The sequence below is a fragment of the Gorilla gorilla genome, chromosome 6, assembly GCF_029281585.2.
Source record: "Gorilla gorilla gorilla isolate KB3781 chromosome 6, NHGRI_mGorGor1-v2.1_pri, whole genome shotgun sequence".
Classification (NCBI taxonomy): domain Eukaryota; kingdom Metazoa; phylum Chordata; class Mammalia; order Primates; family Hominidae; genus Gorilla; species Gorilla gorilla.
In genome coordinates, this window is record NC_073230.2 from 51291372 (window position 1) to 51311662 (window position 20291).

A 20291-nucleotide genomic window follows, 5' to 3' on the forward strand; every position below is an offset into this window, starting at 1 on the left:
ATCCTAACTGAACCCCTACACCCTATCCCACTCGGTGCGCTCTTGTGATCATGACTGGTGCAAGCTACACCCTTCTGCAGAAGTAAATTTGCCTTGCTGAGAAAATTTCTGTTCGAGTGCTATTTCTTTTGTGGCACCAAAAGTTGTTTCTAACGTGAGTGCTGTTAAGTGTAAGCAGAAATTAACACCAGCTGGTTGTTAATCTTTAGCCAAGACAAACCCCAATTCAGTTACTTACCTAGGAATGGGTCTCAGGCTGAAGTGTAAGCAAATTAACACCAGCTGGTTGTTAATCTTTAGCCACAACAAACCCCAATTCAGTTACTTACCTAGGGATGGGTCTCAGGCTAAATAAAGACTGCTGTCTACTATCCTAGAAGCAGGGGAAAAAAAACTCATCTTCCCTGCTGGAATTGAACTGGTTCGCTTCCATCATCATGGAAGCAGGAAAAACTTGCCTTCCTTGTGTTGGAAGCAAGTAAAACTCAAAAAAAAAAAAAAAAAAAAAAGGAATTGTTAGATCTCGACCAAATTTTGGGAGATCAGGGATTCTCTGGAGGGGGTGCTCTCAGACCTCAGCAAATTATCCTATTGGTTTGAGCCATAAAGTTAGCTCATGCTAACTTTGATTTAAAGCTTGTCAAAGGTCAGGGGTATCTCCACTCAGAAACCCCTTCTGGTTACCAAAATGTAAACCCAGAAAATCTGAGAGTTCTCAGTTAATTTTGAAAGTTTAGGCCAGGCACAGTGGCTCACACCTATAATCCCAGCACTTTGGGAGGCTGAGGTGGGTGGATCACGAGGTCAGGTGTTCAAGACCAGCCTAGCCAAGATGGTGAAACCCTGTCTCTACTAAAAATACAAAAATTTGCTGGGCTTCTGTAATGGCAGCTACTCGGGAGGCTGAGGCAGGAGAATTGCTTGAACCTGTGAGGCAGAGGTTGCAGTGAGCCGAGATCATGCCCCTGCACTCCAGCCTGGGCAACAGAGCAAAACTCTTGTCTCAAAAAAAAAAAAAAAAAAGAAAGTTTACTTTGTCAAGGTCGAGGATGTGCACCCATGACACAGTCTCAGGAAGTCCTGACAACATGTGCCCAAGGTGGTTGTGGCACAGCTTGGTTTTATACATTTTAGGGAGACATGAGACATCAATCAATACATGTAAGAAGTATATTAGTTCAGTCTGGAAAGGCTGGACAACTCGAAGCGAAGGTGAGAAGACCTGAAGCAGGAGGGGGCTTCCAGGTCACAGATGAGTGAGAGACAAACAATTGCATTCTTCTGAGTTTCTGATTAGCCTTTCCAAAGGAGGCAATCAGATACTATATGCATCTATCTCAATGAGCAGAGGGACAACTGAATAGAATGGGAGGCAGGTTTGCTCTAAGCCGTTCCCAGCTGCTTTTTCCCTTTAGCTTAGTGATTTTGGAGGCCCAAGATATTTCCCTTTCACAATGCCAAAATAAAGTTTGCTGAAGAAGAAAAGGGGAAAGTAGGAAGTAGAGAAGGAAGAGGAGGAGAAGAAAGAGGGACAGGGAGGACAAAGAAGAAAGTAGCTGTTGGCAGCCATCTTGAAACCACCCTGGAAAAGACTGTCTCAGGATACAGTGAAACCAGAAGAGCTAAGAGGTGGACCCACGTGACTTTGAGCACTACTTTACGCTTTAAATCTCCTAAACTTTCCAGCTTATATGAGTCACATTATCCTTTCTTACAAGACTTGGTTGTGAAATACATATTTTACCAGATTCCAGCTGGAAGCAACTACATTTCTTTTGCTTTCTTTCTTTCATTTTTTTTTGTTGTTTGTTGTTACTCCTAAATGAATACTGAAACTACCCAAGAGAGGTCTATGAAGCTACACACTTGGTGACAAAATATAAAGAATTAAAGGAAGGAAGAGGAGGGCAGAAATTAGAGAAACACAATCACCAAGAGTTACTTGGGCAATTTAACAACAACAATAACAACAAAAACAACCTGATTAAAAAATGGACAAAGCCCATTAGAGCCCGTCTAATTTTGTATTTTTAGTACAGATGGGGTTTCTCCATGTTGGTCAGGCTGGTCTCGAACTCCCGACCTAGATATCTGCCTGCCTTGGCCTCCCAAAGTGCTGGCATTATAGGCATGAGCCACTGCACCCAGCGTATTTTAAGTATTTTTATCTTCCACTTTTTAATTTATCTGGGTCCAACAAATTCCAAATTTAACAAAGCAGACTAAGAGAAACAATTCATTTAAAAAAATAATATTTGGCCAGGCACAGTGGCTCACGCCTGTAATCCCAGCACTTTTGGAGGCCAAGGCGGGTGGATCAGGAGGTCAGGAGTTCAAGACCAGCCTGGCCAAGATCGTGATACCCTGTCTCTACCGAAAATACAACAATCAGCCAGGCATGGTGGCTGGTGCCTGTAATTCCAGCTGCTCAGGACCAGGGAGGCTGAGGTTGCGGTGAGCCGAGATCGTGCCACTGCACTCCAGCCTGGGTGACAGAGCAAGGCTCTGTCTCAAAAAAAAAAAAAAAAAAAAAAAAATTCTTAAGGGAGTTACAAACACAGAAATGAAGGAAACAATAGCTGCTATCACAAAACCAGATTTAAGTCCATAGCCCACAGATCCTACACAGCAATTACACAATGGAGAACACAGAGCAACCAGCTAACAATATCGCAACAGGATCACAATCTCATATAGCAGTGTTATTCTCAAATTAAATGGTCTAAATGCTCCACGCAGAAGTCAGGGTGGTAAGTTGAATACAAAAACGAAAACCAACCACTGCTTGTCTTCAAAACCCATCTCACATTTAATACCATGCAAAGGCTCAGTGTAAAGGAATGAAGAAGGATCCATCATGCAAATAAAATGGAAAAGAAGAGTAAAGGTTGCCATTCTTTTCTTCTTTCTTTCTTTCTTTTTTTTGAGATGCAGTCTTGCTCTGTCGCCCAGGCTGGAGTGTAGTGGCGTGATCTCAGCTCACTGTAAGCTCTGCCTCCGGGTTCAAGTGATTCTCCTGCCTCAGCCTCCCAAGTAGCTAATTTTTGTATTTTTAGTAGAGACGGGGTTTCACCGTGCTATCCAGGATGGTCTCAATCTCCTGACCTCATGATCTGCCCACCTCGGCCCCCCAGAGTGCTGGGATTACAGGCGTGAGCCACCGAGCCCAGCCGCTATTCTTATATCAGATAAAACAGACTTTAAATCAACAACAGTAAAAAAAGACAAAGACGAGCATTACATAATGATAAAAGGCTCAATTCAACAGGAAGACTTCATTATCTTAAATACATACACACTCAACATTGGAGCACTCAGATTCATAAAATAGTACTTCTAGACCTATGAAAAAGTTTAGACAGCCACATAATAATAGGGGACTTCAACACCTCACTGACAGCATTAGACAAACCACTGAGACAAAACCTACAAAGAAATTCTGGACTTAAATTTGACTCTTGATCGATTAGGCCTAATAGACATCTATAGAATACTCTATCCCAAAATCACAGAACGTACTTTCTTCTCATGTGCACATGGAACATACTCTAAGGTCAACCACATGCTTGGCCATAAGCAAGTCTCCATAAATTTAAAAATAAAATAAAATCATACCAAGCACACTCTTGGATTACACTGCAATAAAAACATATCAATACTGAGATATCTCAAAACTACAGAATTACATGGAAGTTAAAAAACATGCTCCTGAATGACTTTTGGGTAAACAATGAAATTAAATCAGAAACAAAAAATCTTCAAAATAAATAAAAACAGAGACACAACATATCAAAACCTCTGGGATATTGCAAAAGCAGTGTTAAGAGGAAAGTTTATAGTGCTAAGTGCACATGCCAATAAGTTAGAACGATCTGAAATTAACAATCTGACATTACACTTGGAGGAACCAAAAAACAAGAAAATAACCCCAAAGCTAGCAGAGGAAAAGAATTAACTAAAATCAGAGCAGAACTGAATGACATTGAAACCCCAAAACCCACACAAAGGATAAACAAAAACTGATTCCTTGAAAGAATAAAAAAGATTGATAGACTTCTAATTGGATTAACCAAAAGTGAGAATATTTAAATAAGCACCATCAGATATGACACAGATGACATTACAACCAATCCAACAGAAATAAAATAGATCCTCAGAGACTATTATGAACACCTCCATACACACAAATTAGAATTTCTACAGGAAAACAGATAAATTCCTGGAAACACAAAAATTTTCAAGACTGAACCAGGAAGAAACTGAAATCATGAACAGACCAGTAACAAGTTCTGAAATTGAAGCAATAATAAAAAAACCTACTAACCGAAATAAGGCCTGGACCAGATGGATTCACAGCTGAATCAGAACCAAAGCTGTTCTCAATCCTACGGAAACTCTTCCAAAATATTGACGAGGAGGGACCCCTCCCTAATTCAGGAGTTTGAGACCACCTGGACAACATGGCAAAACCCTGTCTCTACAAAAAAATACAAAAATTAGCTAGGCGTGCTGGCATACACATGTCGTCCCAGCTACTTGGGGGGCTGAGGCAGGAGGATCACTTGAGCCCAAGAGGTTGAGGCTGCAGTGAGTTGTGTTTGCACCACTGCAGTCTAGCCTGAGAAACAAAGTAAGACCCTGTCTCAAAAAACAAAACACAAAGCTAAAATTGACAAATGGAACTTAATTAAAGAGCTTCTGTACATCAAAAGAAACTATCAACAGAATAAAAAGACAACCTACAGAATGGGAGATTTTTGCAAACTATGCATCTGACAAAGGACTAATATCCAGCATCTATAAGGAACAAACAAATTTACAAGAAAAAAACAAACAACCCCGTAAAACAGTGGGCCAAGGACATGAACAGATATTCCTCAAAAGAAGATATACATGCATCCAGTAAGCACATTTTTAAAAAAGATTCCTATCATTAATCATTAGAGAAATGCAAATCAAAACCACGAGAGACTAACCCACACCAGTTGGAATGGCAATTGGTCAAAAATATTTAATAACAGATGCTGGTGAGGTTGTACAGAAAAGGGAACACTTATACACTGCTGGTGGGAATGTAAATTAGTTCAGCCATTGTGAAAAGACGTTTGGTGATTTCCCAAACAACTTAAAACTGAACTACCATTCTACCCAGAAATCCCAATATTGGGTATATACCCAAAGGAATATATGTCATTCTACCAAAAAGACACATGCACTTGTATGTTTATCGTCACACTATTCACAATAGCAAAGACATGGAGTCAACCAGCAGCCCATCAAAGGTGGATTGGATAAAGGAAACATGGTACATTCACACCATGTTACACTATATAGCCATAAAAAGAACAAAATCATGAACTTCGCAGCAACATGGATTTAGCTGGAAGCCATTATCCTAAGCAAACTAATGCAGGAACAGAAAACCAAATACTACATGTTCTCACTTAGAACTGGGAACCAACCACTGGGTACACATGGACATAAAGATGAGAACAGCAGACACTGAAGACTACAAGAAGGGGAAGGATGGGAGGCCAACCAGTGTCAAAAATGACCTATTGAGTAGTAAATACTCACTGCCTGGGTGACAGGGTCAATCATACCCCAAACCTCAGCATTATGCAATACACCTTTGTAAAAACATCTGCACATGTACCCCCTGAATCTAAAATAAAAGAAAAAGAATAAACAAAATGCTTTTTAAAACTTGCCAAAGAAGCCGGGCGCAGTGGCTCACTCCTGTAATCCCAGCACTTTGGGAGGCAGGGCGGGCGGATCACGAGGTCAGGACAGTGAGGCCATCCTGTCTCTATTAAAAATACAAAACAATTAGCCAGGAGTGGTGGCGGGCGCCTGTAGTCCCAACTACTCGGGAGACTGAGGCAGGAGAATGGCGTGAACCCGGGAGGTGGAGCTTGCGGTGAGCGGAGATCGCACCACTGCACTCCAGCCTAGGCAACAGAGAGGCTCCGTTTCCAAAACAAAACAAAACAAACAAACAAACAAAAACTTGCCAAAAAATAGAAAAACAATCCTAAAATTCACATGGAAGCAAAAAAAAAAAAAAAAAAAGCCAGACTAGTCCGCCTACTCATGAGGAAAAAGAGCAAAGCTGGAGGCATCACTTCTACCTGACTTCAAAATACATTACAAGGGGCCGGGCGCGGTGGCCCACACCTGTAATCGCAGTACTGTGGGAGGCCGAGGCGGGCGGATCACGAGGTCAGGAGATCGAGGCCATCTTGGCTAACACGGTGAAACCCTGTCTCTATTAAAATACAAAAAATTAGCCGGGCGTGGTGGCGGGCGCCTGTAGTCCCAGCTACTCGGGAGTCTGAGGCAGGAGAATGGCGTGAACCCGGGAGGCGGAGCTTGCAGTCAGTGAGCAGAGATCGCGCCACTGCACTCCAGCCCGGGTGACAGAGCGAGACTCCCTCTCAACAACAACAAATTACCAGGTACAGTGACTAAAACATGGATTGTTATAAAAACAGATACACAGACCAATGGAACAGAATAGAGAACCCAGAAATAAATCTACATATTTACAGGCACATGATTTTTGACAAAGGTGTCAAAGGTGTCAACAACATAACATTGGGAAAGAACACTCTCTTCAACAAATTGGGCTGGGGAAACTGGATATCAGTAGGATGAAGAATGAAAGCAGATCCTTATCTTTCACCATAAAATCAACTCAAAATCCATTGAAGACTTAAACATAAGACCCCAAATTATGAAACTACTAGAAGAAAATATAGGGAAAATACTTCAAGACATTGGTCTAGGCAATGATTTTATGGCTAAGACATCAAAAAAAAAAACAGGTAAAAAATAAAAACAAAGATCAAAAATAGATAAATGAGACTATATTAAAAGTCTCATTACAGCAAGGAAAACAACCAATGGAGTGAAGAAAATCCATAGAATGAGAGAAAATACTTGCAAGCTGTTCACCTGACAAAGGTCTAAATCCAGAATATACGGGAAAGCAAACACCTTAACAGTGAAAAAGTTAGTAGTCCAACTAATAAGTAGGTAAAGGCTCTGAGTAGATTATTTTCCAAAGGAAGACATACAAATGGCCAATATATGAAAAAGTACTCAATATCATCTCACCACAGTTAGAATGGCTACTATCAGGAAGACGAAAAGTAAAAAATGCTGGTGAGGTTGGGGAGAAAAAGGGAACTCTTATGCACTGGTGTAGGAAATAGCAAATTACTATAACCGTTATGAAAAACAGTGTGGAGGCTTCTGTAAAAACTAAAAATAGAACTGTGGTATGATCCAGCAATCCTACTATTGAGTATTTATCCAAAAGAAAGAAAATCAATGTATCAAAGGACACCAGCACCCCCATGTTTATTGCAGCACTATTCACAATAACGAAGATGTGGAATTAACCTTAATGTTTATCAACAGATGATTGTGGTTGATGAATAAAGAAAATAGGGCACACATACACAATGGAATACTATTTAGCCAAAAAATAAATTCATGTCATTTGCAACAACATGAATGAGCCTGGGGGACATTACGTTAAGTGAAATAAGGCACAAAACCGTAAGTACTGCATGTTCTCACTTATGGGAACTAAAGTAAAAAATTTGAGGTCATGGAAGTAGAGAGTAGAACTGTGGGTATTACAGGGTGGGAAAGGTAGGGGGAGTGGAGGATGGGGAGAGGTTGGTTAATGGATACAAAATTATAGCTACATAGGAGGAATTAACTCTAGTGTTCCGTGGCACTGTAGGGTCACTATGATTATGATTTATAGTGTATTTTTAAAAAGGTAGAGGAGAGGATTTTCAATGTTCAAAGCACAAAGAAATAGTAAATGTTTGAGGTGATGGCTTTGCTAATAGCCTGATTTGACCATTATACACTGGCTACACTTATCAAAATATCACTGTGAATCCCATAAATATGTACAATTATACATGTCCACAAAAATAAACAGGAAATCGGGTATGATGTAATACACCTGTAGTCCCAGCTATTCATGAGGCTGAGGCAGGAGGACCCCTTGAGCCCAGGAGTACAAGGCCAGCGTGGGCAATGTAGTGAGTGAGACACTATCAATCAATCAAAAATAAACAAACAAACAAACAATTCATCCTATAAATAGACTATGGGCCACACTTAGTGACTTGCTTCTAATGAATAGAATGTGGTACAAGTGATACCGTGTGGCCTCCAACATTAGGTTAGAAGAGGCTCTCTACCTCAGAACCTGCTTGCCCTTAGAACCGAGCCCCCATGTTGTGAGGAAGCTCAGGTCACAAAAAGCACACAGGAGTTCCAGTGCAAGTATTTGGGCTGTCTGCCCCAACTAAAGTTTCAATCAACAGCCACTGTCAACAACCAAACATATCAGTGACCAGAACTTCAGATGATTCCAGTCCCCCAACATTTGATTGACTGCAAGTGAAGCTGAGGGGAGCAGAGAAGGTTGTCCTGGACAAGGATTTTCCAAACCACAGATTGGTGAACTAAATACATGTTGCTGTTAAGCCACTCACCTTTGGGTAGCTTGTTAGGGAAAAATAAACAGGAAAATGGACTTAAACAAAAAGACAGTAAGAAATATAATAGCTTACACAGTAGTAATTAGTCTCCTTTAAAGTAGGATCTACTAAATGTTGAGGTTAATTTATTAATGACAAACAATGCTAATGAGAAGCAGCAGACAACCAGGAGACAGACGTATGAACTATTGAGGAGGACGTTTAGAAAAAGTTCCCTTCAGTTACAAATTCTCATAACTAAGCAAATGAGGCTCTTTAGCATTTGCCCCTCAAGTTATGGGATAAGGAAGATGAGGAAGGAAGGATACATAATTTGAAGTATGAAAGTTGACAAAAAACAGAAGTATTTGATATAATAACACAAATCAGACATTTTACCTGATTTCAGTGAACTGAAATTCTAAAAGTGATAAGCAGCTGAGTACTAATTAATCAATCTAGTATTTGATCTTCATTTTCATTTCCTCAATGAGAAAATAAAGAGAATACTAGGGAATCAGTTTTAATCTTCTCTGTAGTAAAACAAATGTAGTGTCCTTTACATGTTAAAAAATTAAATACAATTTCCCTTCAAGCTGAGAAGGTAAGACCATCTCATCTTTACATTGTACCAAAATGCTGCTCCATATCGTACAAATTGGCTCTGAAATTTTGAGATTCATACAACTAATTTGACTATTTGTCTCTGATAAATACCTGGACATCACCTGATTTTTAGGTGCTGCATTCCTGAAAATTTTTATTTGAATGGGTTGAACTACTAATTTGATTATGTACTGAGCTATAAAGCATAGCTAGGCACCTCTGTTAAGTAAAAGCAGTTAAATACAGAAAACTGTAATTTCTGAGAATGTAGGATCTGTGTCAAGAAAAGGATCAGCTCCAGTGTTATACAAAGAACCAGGCACCAGGTCAACAGAGGATCTATTTGTGAGCTGTAAGATGATGAATTAGCTCAATTTCCAAAGAGGAAAGCAACAGCCCAGACTTAATCTTCTCCTTCCTACATGGCAAAAATCTACACAATTCTATGACTTATTATGAGTTAGTAAATATAATGCAGTAAATACAGACTGAGTCAGCAGATCCTCTAACCATGATTTGATGAAAATGGGAGTGAAGAGACAGGGACTGAGTGAGAGAAAAACGGTTTGAATGGAGAAAAAGAAATGAATACGCTCTGTCTTTGTAAGCCTGACTTCCCATTGTGTCACAGGAGTCAGCAAGGTATTAGTATAAGCTGGCCACATGTTCCTTCAGGAAGCAAACAGTGAAATTAAAGGCATCCTACTACTTGAATTTCTATTCTTACTTAGGACAATTGGGAATAATAAGCAACATGACTGAAAAATAATTATCCTAAAATTAGATTCGGTACTGGCATGATGATAGACATAGATCAACATATTAGAATTGAGAATCCCAAAATAAACCCACATATTTATGGTCAATTGATTTTCAACAAGGGTAAAAAAACAACAAATGAGACTATTAATTTGTTAAAAAGAATAGCCTTTTCAACAAATGGTAATGGGGCAACTGGATATCCACATGCAAAAGAATAAAGATGGACTCCTAACATATGCCACATCTAAAATTAACTCAAAATAGAACTGCTAAATATAAGAGCTAAAACTATAAAATTATTAAAATTTGAAATGTCTGCACTTGAACAGACATCATCAAGAAAGTAAAAATAAAAGCCATTGAGTGAAATAAAATATTTGAAAATCATATCTGTTAAGGGTCTTACACCTAAGATCTATAAAAAACTTAAAATTCAGAAAAAAAAGGGAAGGTGATTTTAAAATGGGCATAGCATTTAAATAGACATTTTCCCAAAGATACACAAGTGGCTCATAAGCACATAAAAAGATGCTTAACATCATTACTCATTAGGGAAACGCAAATCAAAACAAAAATGAGGTATCACTTTGCGGGGCGTGGTGGCTCACACCTGCAATCCCAGCACTTTGGGAGGCCAAGGCGGGTGGATCACGAGGTCAGGATATCAAGACCACCCTGGCTAACACGGTGAAACCCTGTCTCTATAAAGATACAAAAAATTAGTCGGGCATGGTGGTGGGTGCCTGTAATCCCAGCTACCCGGGAGGCTGAGGCAGGAGAATGGCTTGAACCCTGTGCAAGGGAGGTTGCAGTGAGCCGAGATTGTGCCACTGCACTCCAGCCTGGGCGACAGAGCAAGACTCCATCTCAAAAAAAAAAAAAAAAAAAATGAGGTATCACTTCACACCACTAGGATGGAATCTTCAATCAAAAATGTGAAAAATGTTGGGAAGATACAGAGAAATCAGAATCCCCATACAATTCTGACGGAAATGTAAAATGGTGCAGCCACTTTGGAAAACAGACTGACAGCTCCTCAAATTCCACTTGTAAGTATACACCAGCAATTCCACTTCTAAGTATACACCCATGAGAAATGAAAACATAAGCAAACACAAAAACTTGTACATAAAACTTCATAGCAGTATGATTAATAGCCAAAACGTGGAAACAACCCAAAGGTCCATAACTGATGAATGGGTAAATAAAATGACTGGTATATCCACAGAGTGGAATGTTACTCAGCAATTAGAGGAAGTTGAGTACTGATACATGTTACAATGCGGATGAGCCTTAAAAATGTTATGCTAAGTGAAAGAAGCCAATCACAAAAGACCACCACATGTTTTGTGATTCAATTGATATGAAATGTCCAGAATGGGCAACTCTATAGAAACAAAGTAAACTGGTGGTTCCCTAGAGCTGAGGAAGGGCAAACTGGTGGATGATGGCTAAATGATGCAGGGTTTCTTTTCAGGGTCGTGAAGATGTTCTCAAATTGATGTTGCTGATGACTACACAACTCCATGAATATACTAAGAGACTTGTACATTTTCAATGGGTGAACTGTATGTTATGCAAATTATATATCAACACAGTTGCTTTAAAAAATCCAGTGGCAGGATCTAGATACATTTCTTAATTCTCTACTTTGGATGTATATACTCTACATGATCTGAGTATTTCCATGCTTTTACAATATACTTAAAAAGAAATGAAAATGAAGGAAATGCCTAACATTTCAAGTTCTTTGTAAATTAATCTAAAACATTTGCATTTTGGAGAAGAGTTTCATGGCCTTTCCATACAAGTTATCCTGAAATTCATGCAATAAACAGACACACATTCTATACCCATTCATGAAAGACAAGAAATAAGACACTTCTCTGGAACACTATATTAAACATTATCCTCTGATTTAATCTGGCTTGCCTTACCATGACAGTAGAGAAATAGCTAAGAAATAATGGTTTGCAGAAAAAACTCTCTCAACTGCTGTGAGGAATGAGGTATAATTCCCAACTTTCATAAGGGTAAATATTATTTTTAAAATGTATATACTTATGAGAAAAACATGACAGAATGAAAGTCAGAGGTTAAGAAATAACTGCATGATAAAGATAATAAAATTAATTATAATAAAAATAAAAAACTATCCAATGCAATTAGTATCCTAAAACATTAGATATTATTCCACTACCTATAGATTAACCATTGACATGTTATGTTCCATATGTACTTGACTTCCAATTTTACCTAATTCCTTCTTTAAATCTTGGGTCTCTTCTAAATTAATATGACAATGTGGTGTAGCCTCTAGGTAAGGCTCTGACATAGGTTGTATTTTTAGGGTATCAGCCAGTTCTTGTTGAAGTTGTCTCATAACTACCTGTTCAGATATTTTTGTTACTGATTTTACAATGTTACCTTATTAGTAAATCATGGTAATAAGACTTAAAATGTACTTTGAAAAATAGCACCACATACATGAATTTACCTTCTTTTCCTATGTGTATACATGCTTGTTTATTACTGAATGCAGTTAAGGACACAGAAGGTATTATTTTCCTGCCAAGTCAGTATTCTGCTTAGATTCAGTTCACTATTCACTCACCCCTGATACATTTGCAATGCTTAACTTCCTACTTAAGTCACAAAAACAAATCCGTATGTGGGTGGGACTGGTGGTAGAAAATGCAACATTGTAAAATGTTTTTCCTCTTTTTTATTAGAAGCTCAAAGAAACCCCACCACTCCTGACATCCTCAACTGCCTGCTCAGATCCTTCCAATAGATTTCTATCTCAGAATACAAGTAAAATTCCAATTGCCTTCCAGGCCCTAGGTAACCACCTGGCCTTCACCTCCCTCCCTGACCTCAGCTCCTACAAATCTCTTCCCTACTCACTGCTTTCTCACTCTATGTGAATCCTGCCACCTCCCATTAGATTGAAAATGGGAACCTAATGTCAAACAAAGCAATCGCAGATAGCCACAATTATCTTTGTGTGGAACAAAGTCATATCCAAATGATAGCCATTGAGCCTTGAAATAAAAATTGTGGGCAAATTATTTTTAAGAACATTCAAAGTATATATACCAGTGGTAAGATTAATCAAATATGGTTTTGCTGGAAATTCACATCTGTCCCAAATTATGATTTAATAAAAAGTAAATGCTTTTAAATAATCGAGATGTCATAACAATACTGTGATATTGAAATAGTCTCAGATTAAAGTCAAATTGATACAAATAAAAATAAAATCATACAAACGTAAATACATAAAAAGCCCCTGAAGGAAAAGTATTATGAGATACAACAGTATACTTCAGTTCACCTGGGAAATCTTGAATTAACAATCAAAGTAACCCACCTAATCGAATCTTAATTTCAAAAGACTTATTTCAGATATAAGGCATTTCTGTTTATCTGCTTCATCATGGTCTTAAAATGTGGCCACACACAAATATTAAAATTATTTTAGCAGTATGTCTACATCATAAATATTAGTCTATATCTACTAACAACTTGTAACTTAACCTCTTAAAATTTCAAAGGTGATATAATTTCTTTACTCAAAGTAAAGTGTACTTCAGCTCTTTCTTTTGCTGGTATGTTTCTAGGCTAACACAGCAAATACACTTTTATTCTAAGTATATTTGTACATACTTTTTTATTTTTTTGAGACGGAGTTTAGCTTTTGTTGCCCAAGTTGGAGTGTAATGGCGTGATCTCGGCTCAATGCAACCTCCGCCTCCAGGGTTCAAGCGATTCTCCTGCCTCAGCCTCCTGAGTAGCTGGGATTACAGGTACCCGCCACTGCGCCCAGCTGATTTTGTATTTTTAGTTGAGATGGGGTTTCTCCATGTTGGTCAGGCTGGTCTCGAACTCCCGACCTCAGGTGATCCGCCCGCCTTGGCCTCCCAAAGTGCTGGGATTACAAGCATGAGCCACCGCGCCCAGCCTATTCTACATACTTTTATATTCAACTATATATAACATTTAGCATAACCAAATATTACTTTAAATTTTCTTTCAGTTTGAAAAATATCTTTCTTGGTACTTATTTTTTTTCTTTCTCTTTTTCACATTGATATATTCTTTCTTTCAAATTATTACATACATTGATTAAGTCCTTGTTTTTCTCTTCTAGCAGAAGACTCTGCATTTCACTCCCAGCTAGATTTTTTTACAACAGCATGGATTTGATCTTGGATAGTACTGATTGTCTTTTCTTGATTGTCAGCTTTCTTGTGGGCATCATCCAGTTGCTGTCGAAGCAACCTATTTTCACTTTGTAGTTGAGCATATCTGTCCTCTATAGATTCCTGCTTCTTCCGCATACTTATTTACTTTGCTTTGTTCATTTTTATACATTCGTTCAATTTCTTTCTTTTGACACTGTGTTTGGCCTAGGTCTCTTTGGAAACATTCTAAAACTGATGTCTTTTCTCTGAGTGTTTCTCTTGCTGATGAAACTTAATTTTTAGGCTGTTAATTTTACTGTCAGCATTAGAGAGTTTTTCAGAAAGAATCTAACTGTTATCTTTTAGGTTAGACATATCAGAATTCATTTTCTCCTGTAAATGAACCCATTCATGTCCTGTTCTCTGGAAAGCAAGTTCTAGGTTTTCTTATGCTGTCTGACTTTGATCACAATCATGTACGGCAGCAGCCAGCCTGCATCGATATGGCTGAATTTCCATTTCCAGTCTTTCCATGTTGTGTTTTACATTCTCAAGTTGAGAACTGAGAGTTTTATTCTCAGCTGTCAAAATGCTAAGCCGTCCACTGTACTGAAATACTATTTTTGTTGATGTTTCCTCATTCAGTTTTATCATATTTTGAAGGTTGTCATTCTTTTATTTCACACTTTCAACATCCTTCAAATATTTCTTTTCTTTCAGCTGGTTCTGATGTTTTATTGTGTCTAGTTCCAGTCTTAGCACGGCAATTTCTTCCTGCAACATACTATTTTTATGCAACAGGTCTTTTTCTTTCTTTTTTTTTTTTTTTTTTGGGACGGAGTCTGGCTCTGTCGCCCAGGCTGGAGTGCAGTGGCGCAATCTCAGCTCACTGCAAGCTCCGCCTCCCAGGTTCTCTTTTTCTTTCTTATGGCTTTGAGAAATCTAAGTAAACAAAGGAAACTTAGCACTCAATAGAATGACATATCATGGTTTCTTCTGAAATTAAAGAATAACCTGTATATTTGTACAATGAAAGGATTCCCGTAAGTGGATATTTAACTGGAAAAAATGTTAAATCAAAATTTCAAACCTCAGAGTGTAAATTCCCAAAAGTTAAAAAAATCTATTTGAAGACAATGAATCAATAAAAGTAAAAAATAAACCACTAGACGATTTTTAAGACTCTCAGAATTGACAAAGCCTTTCTCTGAATTACAAAAAACCCAGTGGCATAAAATATGAGATTGATACATTTGACTAAATTTTTAAAATTTAAAAATTTTAAAATCTGATATCTAACCTGTACACCACCCTATTGTAAGACTCTTAGTTCTGCATTTATTTGGACTGAAGAAATTCCTCAAAGTTCTCTAAGTTCCTTTTTCCTGATAATGTTCTATAGATATTCTACTTTTCTAACAATTTTATTGTAAGTTATAAAGATTACACTTATTCATAAATGTTAAATCTAAGCATTGTACATTTCTACATTTTACACTTCTACATCTAAGCATTGCACTTTTACATACATTACTGAACTCATTTAAGGTCTCAATTCTGAAGAGGAGAGATTGAAATATATGCAAGATGCAGGATTTTCCCTAGGTCTTCTGATTCTACTTCTAGTCCTCCTCCATCAAATTGCAGTTACTTCTGTGGTGTAAATATATAAATACAAAAGAAGCCTCTTATTTAAAAATACCAATGGTAAAATTTATAGAGATCTTCTTTACAAATCATGAGATTTGCTATTGTAATAACTTTTATTTCCTCTTTATAATGTTTGAAACAGTAATAAGTGTGAAATAGGGGGAAATACACTGAACTATTTTTCTAGAAACAAAACACTTACCAATAAATTATCACTAAATGTATATTATTCTACATCATTGTTTTCAAAGCCCTTTGCATTGAAATTAGATACTACTTGGAGAAAACTTTTAAGTTCTTCAAAAGTAAGAAGAATGACATCCACAATATGGCCTCTAAACTGGCTATACATTTCCTCCTTATCTATCAGTGAAAATAATAAACTGACTTCTCCACTAATATTTTGAGAAGATAAAACAATGTCCGAAAACTAGAACATCTGTTGTTAGTACCAAAAATTTTGAGATTATGGAAAGATCATCAATTCTTATAAAAAATATCAAATGCTTCTTCTTTGGATTGAGGCCATTGTGAATGTCACTACTTGACTGCTGCAGACTAATGGAGCTGAATTAAGAATATGACTTTATCCTACACACACACACACACACACACACACACACACACGTGTATATTCTATATATACACAAACACATAGGATGTGTGTGTGTGTGTGTGTGTGTGTGTGTATATATAAAATTTAAAAATCCTTTATATTTTCCAAGGTACATAGAGTTGGTTTTTCAAATATATACACATACAAAAACATATTTGAAAATGACTAAAGAAAATACCTCAGAATTCATTTTCTTTTGAGCCCCTTCAACCTCCTTTTGCTTACTGGTCAGAATCTCATCTTGTAATATTCTGGCATTCTGCTCTTCAGAAAGTTGCTTGTTGGTATCGCTTCGCTTCTGCACAACCTAGACATACATTACATTTTTGGTCTAATAGCATTGAAAAAGAAAATCTAAAAGAACAGAACCGTCTTTGTAAAACTGTTAAAAAAAAAGTAGCCTATTAAAACACAAGGACTTTTATCCCTCAGGAATTACTCAAACTTTAATTGCATACATGACAGCTAAATTTCTCGAAGAGGAAAAACAGTTCTTACCTACAGAAAAATACAGTATCGTGTAATAAAATTTCTTTCAAAACATTTAACTAGCTTTGTTATAGTCTCAAAGCTATAGAGCCTGTATTTTAACATAAAAATACACAAATATTTATGTGATTAAACTCAATTTATCCTCCATTCCTTCATTCAGAAAACATAAGAGATAGTTTGAGCATCTAAGACTGAACATCACAGGCAGAGATGCCAAGGTTTACAATAAATAGCTATAAATGTCATACTTCCTTTTTAAGATTAAATAACAGTCTTGGTATGTTTTGAAACTAAATTATATACATTACATCAAAGGATGTAAAAAATACAAAGGATGTAATTATATAAAGTTAGAAATATAAAGTTTTCACCAAAAATTAATTTACCTGATCCAAATTCTTTCCTAATGTCCTCAATTCTGTGACCAGTGATTTCAGAGTCTGTTTGAGTTGTTGTTTCAACTTCTTTCCCGCATTCCTTTTCTTTTCTTTTTAACTGTTCGCTATCTTTTTTAGGCAACATATCAGCATTTCTTCTCTTTTCTTCTTCTTTTAAGGTCATTCTACAGTAAAACATATTAAAATTTGTTTTGTTAGAAAATAAAAAGTTTATTTTGTTATCTGGCTCTTCCTACGCAGTGTTTATTATTCAAATAAAATTTCTATGTTCTTGACTATTTTTCCTTTCTAGTTCTCATGTTTTTAATTTCTCACTTCAGTCTCTTCCAAGGGATAAATATACTTGAAAGGTAGTGAAGAAAAAACATCCTGCTAATTGGTGAGTTTCTGTTACTAGCAATTCTGATAAATGTTATGGAAAAGAATATTAGAAATTATTTAGTATAGTTACACGTTGAAAATTACTTCTTTTTGGCAGGGCGCCGTGGCTCACGCCTGTAATCCCAGCACTTTGGGAGGCTGAGGCGGGCGGATCACAGGGTCAGGAGATTGGGACCATCCTGGGCTAACACGGTGAAACCTCATCTCTACTAAAAATACAAAAAAAAATTAGCTGGGTGTGGTGGAGGGTGCCTGTGATCCCAGCTACTTGGCAGGCTGAGGCAGGAGAATGGCGTGAACCTGGGAGGCGGAGCTTGCAGTGAGCTGAGATCGCACCAATGCACTCCAGCCTGGACGACAGAGCGAGACTCCCTCTCAAAAAAAAAAAAAAAGAAAGAAAAAGAAAATTACCTCTTTTTCACACAGTCGTAAGAACTCAATTAGGACAGATCATTTCAAATTAACTAATTAAAAAGAACATACTACTTATAAACAACTTTGTAAATTCACTAGAAATAAATTTTAATTTTCATGAAATACTGCAGGTATCCCTAAAATAATTTACAGTGCAAGATGGCTCCATCGGGCCGGGCGTGATGGCTCAAGCCTGTAATCCCAGCACTTTGGGAAGCCAAGGCGGGTAGATCACCCAAGGTCAGGAGTTCAAGACCAGCCTGACCAACAAGGTGAAACCCCATCATTACTAAAAATACAAAAATTTGCCAGGCCTGGTGGCAGGCATCTGTAGTCACAGTTACTTGGGAGGCTGAGACAGGTGAATTGCTTGAACCTGGGAGGTGGAGGTTGCAGTGAGCCGAGATCAGGCTGCTGCACGCAGGCAGCCTGGGTGACTGAGCGAGACTCTGTCTCAAACAAAAAAAAAAAAAAAAAAGATGGCACCATCGGATGTCAGTCACACAATATATATCTGCAGATTACTATAATCCAATACAAGGCAATGGGGTCTAATATCTGTTAACCCAGCTGTCCCCGGTCTTTTTGGCACCAAGGACTGATTTTGTGGAAGACAATTTTTCCATGGACCTGGGGGAGAGGGGGCTGGTTTAGGGATGATTCAAGCACATCACATTTATTGTGCACTTTATTTATATTATTATTACTTTGTAATATATAATGAAATAATTAATTATATAACTCACATGATGTAGAATCAGTGAAAGTCCTGAGCTTGTTTTCCTTCAACTAGACAGCTCCATCTGGGGGTGATGGGAGACAGGGACATGTCATCAGGCATTAGATTCTCATAAGGAGAGCACAACCTAGATCTCCACTGTGTGCAGCTTACAGTAGGATTTGGTTCACGCTCCTATGAGAATCTAATGGTGCTGCTGACCTAACAGGAGGCAGAGATCAGGTGGTAATGTAAGTGATGGGGGGCGGCTGTAAATACAGATGAAGCTTTGCTTGCTCACTTGCCGCTCACCTCCTGCTGTGTGGTCTGGTTCCTAACAGGCCATGGACTGGTACTGGTCCGTGGCCTGGGGGTTGGGGACCCTTGTGTTAACCAATACTTTTTATGTTTATTTTTTGGTAACACTTTCCACTTATCTTCTTGATTCTTGTGTATTTTATAAACAATTTTAAAATTCCTTTTGGAACAAGATAGGATCTAACATTTAAACAATAAAGAATAACATGTGTTTTTTTTTTGTTGTTTGTTTGTTTTTTGAGACTGATTCTCCCTCTGTCGCCCAGGCTGGAGTGCAGTGGCGCAATCTCGGCTCACTGCAAGCTCCGCCTCCCGGGTTCCCGCCATTCTCCTGCCTCAGCCTCCCGAGTAGCTGGGACCACAGGCGCCTGCCACCATGCCCGGCTAATTTTTTATATTTTTAGTAGAGACGGGGTTTCACCGTGTTAGCCAGGATGGTCTCAATCTCCTGACCTCGTGATCCGCCCACCTTGGCCTCCCAAAGTGCTGGGATTACAGGCGTGAGCCACCGTGCCCGGCCAACATGTGTTTTCAACATAGAACTTTGAATTAATTGTATCTGTATAGGAGAGAGAGATGTGAAATAAACTAATCATTACTCACTTTCCATTTTAGTTTTTATTTCATGTATATTAATAAAACTGGGAAGTCCCGGCTGGGCACGGTGGTTCACGCCTGTAATCCCAGCACTTTGGGAGGCTGAGGCAGGTAGATCGCAAGGTCAGGAGACCGAGACCATCCTGGCTAACACGGTGAAACCCCATCTCTACTAAAAAAAAAAATACAAAAAATTAGCCAGGCGTGGTGGCACGCAGCTGTGTCCCCAGCTGCTAGGGAGGCTGAGGCAGGAGAATCGCTTGAACCCAGAAGGCGGAGGTTGCAGCGAGCCACGATCACGCCACTGCACTCCAGCCTGGGTGACACAGTGAGGCTCCATCTCAAAAATAATAATAATAATAAAATAAAATAAAAAATAAAACTTGGAAATCCTAGGCAGAGCAATTGGGCAAGAGAAATAAAGGACTTCCAAATTGGAAAGGAGAAAGTTAAACTATGTCTGCCAATGACACGATCTTATACCTAGAAAGCCCTAAAGATGCTTACAAAACACTCCTAGATTTGATAAATGAATGCAGTGAAGTCTGAGGTTACAAAATCAATGAATCCAAATCAGTAGCACCCATATACACCAACTATGACCAAGCTGAGAGTCAAATCAAGAACCCAATCCCTTTACAA

At 38.2% G+C, this 20291-nt stretch overlaps 1 protein-coding gene across 1 annotated transcript in view; it reads right to left on the reverse strand.

Annotated features, from left to right (window-relative positions):
* Positions 1-13725: 13725 nt before the first annotated feature.
* LOC101150595 (POTE ankyrin domain family member A) overlaps positions 13726-20291 on the reverse strand; it is a 35630-nt gene continuing 29064 nt past the window's right edge. Inside the window, 3 exon segments of the mRNA XM_055347706.2 lie at positions 13726-15007; positions 16510-16638; positions 17210-17385. Of these exon segments, the coding sequence (XP_055203681.1) occupies positions 16598-16638; positions 17210-17385 (217 nt within the window). The 3' untranslated portion in view covers positions 13726-15007; positions 16510-16597.